The sequence below is a fragment of the Carya illinoinensis genome, chromosome 7 (assembly GCF_018687715.1).
Source record: "Carya illinoinensis cultivar Pawnee chromosome 7, C.illinoinensisPawnee_v1, whole genome shotgun sequence".
NCBI lineage: Eukaryota > Viridiplantae > Streptophyta > Magnoliopsida > Fagales > Juglandaceae > Carya > Carya illinoinensis.
Window position 1 is genome coordinate 12,649,270 of NC_056758.1, and position 5,631 is coordinate 12,654,900.

Consider the following 5,631-nt stretch of genomic DNA (forward strand, 5'->3'; position numbering starts at 1 on the left):
ATCCATCACACTAGTTTGGCTTCTTGTGCTAATTTTGATTTGAATTTGTTCTCCTCTTTGCGGGCAAAACTCCCAACCCTCTCTCTCTGTGCCCGAATTGAAAATGGTAGCCTGACCAAATACCCTGAAACAAAGTCTAGTGATAGAAATTGTGGCATCTTATGTCTATATATCTAGACAGGAGGACTTCAATTCCGGGATCACATGCATTTGTGATCCCGGAATCAACTGCATGTCTAGTTATATATATGGCAATAGACTATAGCATTGTCTTTGTTGTCATATATCTACTCAATGAGGTTCTAAAATATATATACATTGAGTAGATATATGTCTAAAATATAATTGTCCATGAGGTTCTAAAATATTTTTTATTTGGTTGGCAAAATAACCAAGGTTTTCATTTAGATGATTAGTGCTTCTTCTTCTTTCTTTTTTTTTTTTTCATCTTTTTCTTACTGTCTATTTTTGCTTAACTAAATTTTGTTGTCTCTTAACTAAATTACACTTTTAACCCCAAGATTTCTTTTGGGCAAATTTTAGGTAAATTTGGTCATCCCCTTGTGCTATGACGCTCTTAGAATTATGTTCATGTACGATTGTTTTTAGGAATAACAACATATGGTATGAGTTTTTAGAAGTATGACCATCTAATAATTCTTTTGTCCATGAACATTTAAAAAAATGTGGTCCAATCATAAGGGTTAGCGTGTGAGCTACGGTCGTGGCAGAGATGTCGTTCGGTTTGGGGCACTCTGTTTTGGTGTGATGAAAACAGAGACCGAGTTGTGTAGTGCAGCTGATCCGTGAAGAAAATAAAGAGAACGAAAGGCGAGCGAGTCTGAGGGCGTAGGTGGGATTGGTTGAGGGTGGGTGAGAGTAGGTGAGGACTGTGGGGGAAGAAACGAAGAAGAGAGAGAGAAAAAATTCCCGCGGATGTTACGGCGTAAAGAAGAAATCCAAAGAAAAAAAATACGCGTCACAGCGTAAGAAATGGAAACCAAAGAAAACAAAGAGAAAGAGGAAAACAATTATGCACAAAACGAGTTGGCAATACATTCCAAGCAATTTCCGGAAGAGTAGCTCAATTCAGTCAATCATTTCTTTTCAGTTTCCACATTTGTTCCCACTCTTTGATCCTAGGCCCCCAAAGCCACTGAAACCGACAGTCCATGTGAAATAAATGTGGTTATTAAGGCATTTTGCAGGTTTCTACGGAGTAATATGTGGGTGTATATATTAGTCCAAGTCAACGTGAAAATACAAAGTCTTTCACGCGGTGTCGTTAATGCTCTCACTATCTGAGATATTTTTCCTTTTCAAAAGTCTTCCCAACGTATTATTATATATATCAGTAGAAAAATGGAGAAAATTAGAGCGAGTATTTTATGCCAACAAAAGCAAGCTGATTGATTAGCAAGAAATCATGAATTGAGGCGTGTGGCAATGTTTTCCAGTCAGGAGGCCGTGGTCTTTGGTGAAGTGTTTGATGTGGGCGTTGGTCATTTTTGTGCAAATCCATGAGCACAATGGTTGCTTGGAGGAAGAGAGGGTTGGTCTGTTACGACTGAAGGCGTTTCTGAAATCCAATGCTGATATTGGCGACCGTCTTCCCTCTTGGATTGAAGATGCAGATCAAATAAGCAGTGACTGCTGTGGTTGGGAGCAAGTCTCGTGCAACTCCACCACGGGTCATATCGTTGGACTCTCCCTCAATCATATCACCGATACAACTAATTGGTTACTAAATGTGTCCCTGTTTCGGCCCTTCAAGGAGCTAACGAGCCTTGATTTGTCAGGCAATCAAATAGGTGGTTGCATAGCTAATGAAGGTTTGGTTTCTAATTTGTGGTCTCTGCTAGCTGCTGCTTTAACATTCACACTACAACAATATGAACCCCACCCGCCCCCTTGCTCTCTCAACAAATTAAACCAAAATAAAATAAAAAAATGGAGGGTTGTGTCCGTAATTAGTTGTAGAGATCATGAGTTAATTAACACTCATGCTTTAAATTATTAACAAATCGGTTTAAATTGATTCATCCCTCACGAGCTAGGATTTTGTGGGCAGCCTGCTCTATTCGGCTTGTTTACAGTTATATCACATCCTTTCTTTCCTGTAACATGCATGATGGTTTGTTTAATTTTGGCTAACGAAGTAGTAGTTTTCCTTGCTCTTTCTCATAACTTTTTATATAAATGAAGAGGTTGGTGGAATGGAATATACCATCATGATTAGAAATTATTTTGATTTTGATTATCTTCTTATCCTTTTAGCCGTTACATTGTGATCGAGCATGCATGCTTTCATGAGCTATGCTAATGTTGACATTAGTCAGTCTAGCTTTTGTTTTCAGTATGCACGTACTTGTTTGAATCAAAATATATGCTGAATCCCTCGATCGGTACAATAATTTCAAACTAGCATATGTGTTCATTCACTATATAATCTTAAGCAACTTGGAGGTCTTCATCTTGCAAGATAACCTACTTGCTGGAAGATTACCAATCCAAGGTAACAACTGATCTATCCAATTTAGGCTAAAATAAATTATTGCAACTTAGTAAGAGGGTTTTAATTTGTAGAAAGTCTCTTTAATATATCAATCTTTTTTACCTTTCTAAATATTTTTTTTCACACTTTCTGTCTTCAAATTCCTTGATAGATTTGGCAAATTTAAGTAGGCTGGAGATTTTAGATATGAGTGGAAATCGCTTCACTGGGAGTATCTCTCCATATATTCGGGCACTATCTTCGGCGAAGGCTATATCGTTATCTGATAATAATTTCAATGGTGCTTTCCCTACTGAAGGTGAGAATGAAAAACAAATTTATTTGTTAAAAAAAGTGAGGGAACTGGCCATTCAGTTTACGTCTCCTACTAATTCTATTTGTTATGATAGATTTGTGCAGATTGAAGAAACTTGAAGAGTTGGATATTTCTGGCAATGACTTTGAAGGGATCATTCCTCGATGCATAAACAATATGTCATCACTAAGAGTGTTGGATATATCTGGTAACCATTTCATTGGAAACTTATCTTCATCTCTGGTAGCTAGCTTGAGTCCCACAGCTATTGAGTATATTGATCTTAGTTATAATATTTTTGAGGGCCTGTTCTCATTTAGCTTATTCGCTAATCGTTCCAAGCTTAAGGTCGTTCGATTTATGAGTGATAACAACAAACTTGAGATTGAAACTGAAAATCCTGTGGGTTGGACCCCATTATTTCAGTTAACGGCCCTTGTATTGCAGAATTGTAATCTAAACAAGCTAATTGGAAATATCCCCAAGTTTCTCTTTGATCAACACGCATTGGAAGTAGTTGATTTATCTCACAATAAGTTGAAAGGAAGCTTTCCCTTTTGGTTGCCAGAAAACAATACAGGGCTACAACTGCTATATCTTCAAAATAATTCTTTCGAGGGTCCATTTTATTTACAACCAGAGAACCACATTAATGTTTCTTGGATGGATGTCTCAGGAAATCACTTAAGTGGACGGCTTCAAGAAAATATTGGAAACATAATGCCATATTTAAAAACTCTGAATCTTTCCCGAAATAATTTTGAAGGCGATCTTCCATCTTCAATTGGTGACATGAGTTATTTGACAAGATTGGATTTGTCCATCAATAGATTCTCAGGGGAGGTGCCAAAGGAATTGGTTTCCAAATGTACCTCCTTGGGTATTTTGAATCTACGCAGTAATAGCTTTGAAGGTGAAATCTTCTCCAAGCATTTCAACTTGGCATCCTTAGTTACTCTTCAATTGAACAACAATCAGTTCACAGGTACTCTATCTAGAGTATTATCAATTCGCAATGCCATGACTCTATTTGATATTGGGAACAACAACATGTCTAGTACAATTCCCATGGGGATGGGAAAATTAACATTGTTTCCGGTGGCTATCATTAGGATGAGTAATAACTTTTTCGAGGGTCCCGTTCCATGTGGATTACGTTCAACATCTTTGATAGATCTTTCTCATAACTCACTTTCAGGACCTTTACCTTCTTGCTTGGATATACAAACTAATCTACTTTTGCAAGGGAACAAGCTTACTGGACCTATACCGAAAGCTCTTTTCAATTCATCATCTCTTGTGACATTGGACATTAGCGATAACAATCTTTTCGGCACCCTTCCTGCTGAAATCACTACACTTTCTAACTTAAGAATACTTTTGTTGGGAGGCAACAATTTTACCGGTATGATTCCAAACCAAGTATGTTTGCTAAAGAAAATAGGCATAATGGATCTTTCAAGGAACTCCTTTTCTGGGACAATACCGCATTGTCTTTACAATATTACCTTTGGAAAGATAAATCCTACTGATCTTGCCTTTTCAGAAACTTATACTACTCCTGTGGTATGGAGTAGAGAACCAGAAACTCCAACATATGAAAGTTTTCTAGAAAAATATCTTCCAGAAGCGGATACAGATTTATCATATGATAGGAAAGATATTGAGGTTGAGTTTCTAACGAAGTACATGTCTAGATTCTACAAGGGTGGCATCCTTGATTACATGGTTGGATTAGATTTTTCATGCAACAAACTAACAGGTGGAATCCCAGTGAAATTAGGACAACTATCTTCAATTCGTTCACTAAACTTGTCTTACAATCAATTGACAGGTTCGATTCCAAAGACATTTTCGAGTTTGGATTCGAAAGAAAGCTTGGACCTTTCTCACAATAGTTTGAGTGGAGAAATTCCCTCGACATTGGTTGATTTGAATTTTATGGGAGTATTCAATGTTGCATACAATAATTTATCTGGTAAGGTTCCTGATATGAAAGATCAATTTGGGACTTTTGAGAAGATTAGCTACGAAGGAAATCCATTTCTTTGCAGACCACCGCTGGAGAATGGCTGCACTTCAGCAAATAAGTCAAATCCAAAACCAAAAAAGCCTTCAAAGGAAAGTGAGAGAAAATTGTATGAAATAGATCATGTAGTCTTTTTTGCAAGCTTCTCAGTATCTTACCTTATTTTCTTTTTGTTGGTAGTTAGTATCCTTTATATCAATCCTTACTGGAGGCAGAGGTGCTTCAATTTGATTGAGGATCTCATGTACTGGAGTTATTTTACAGTTTTGATACCCCTAAAAAGGTTGGTAAATCGACTATGTCGACATTAGATATCTCGTGGTTACATGGACATCTTTAAAGGCAGTGATGATAGCCAGTTGTGTACTTGCATATGTATTTGATTATCAATAATGGTTGTCGTGCTCTAATATTATGAATCAAAGAATTCAATTCCTGGCCTCTTTCTATAGAAGACTGGTTTTTAATTGAATTTTATTTCCTATGCTTGTCTTGTCTTGCTATTTTTATTAGTGAGGACAAGCCGCTTTCAATTTAGTTTTTTTCAATAAAATGTAATGGTTGGGCGACTATGTGGTTAATTCATATATATGTTTTTACGACTTCTTATCAATAGGAGGATCATGACTAGAAATATTTTAAACTGTATTTTCAAAAAGAACGAGGCAAGCAGTTTCCTTATTAGTATACACATCAGAAGAAAGTAGCTACCATAAGTTTCATTGATATTCACTGTACAACAATATCCTATTGTGGCTAAAGTTTTTTACATTGCAAACGAAGTTTCAGATT

At 36.6% G+C, this 5,631-nt stretch overlaps 1 protein-coding gene across 1 annotated transcript; it reads left to right on the top strand.

Annotated features, from left to right (window-relative positions):
- The first annotated feature begins 968 nt into the window (after positions 1-968).
- Positions 969-5,280, top strand: LOC122317392 (receptor-like protein 15). The gene is made up of 3 exons (XM_043134466.1): positions 969-1,832; positions 2,667-2,813; positions 2,905-5,280. Exons 1-3 carry the CDS (start codon positions 1,490-1,492, stop codon positions 5,148-5,150), a joined length of 2,736 nt encoding a protein of 911 aa, XP_042990400.1. The 5' UTR covers positions 969-1,489; the 3' UTR covers positions 5,151-5,280.
- Positions 5,281-5,631: the final 351 nt, after the last annotated feature.

Excerpts from the sequence above, each read along its gene's own strand:
- LOC122317392 (XM_043134466.1), top strand. The coding sequence starts at position 1,490 with ATGTGGGCGTTGGTCATTTTTGTGCAAATCCATGAGCACAATGGTTGC. Across the intron at positions 1,833-2,666 it reads TGGTTGCATAGCTAATGAAG|ATTTGGCAAATTTAAGTAGG; the intron begins GTTTGGTTTCTA and ends ATTCCTTGATAG. Across the intron at positions 2,814-2,904 it reads TGGTGCTTTCCCTACTGAAG|ATTTGTGCAGATTGAAGAAA; the intron begins GTGAGAATGAAA and ends TTGTTATGATAG.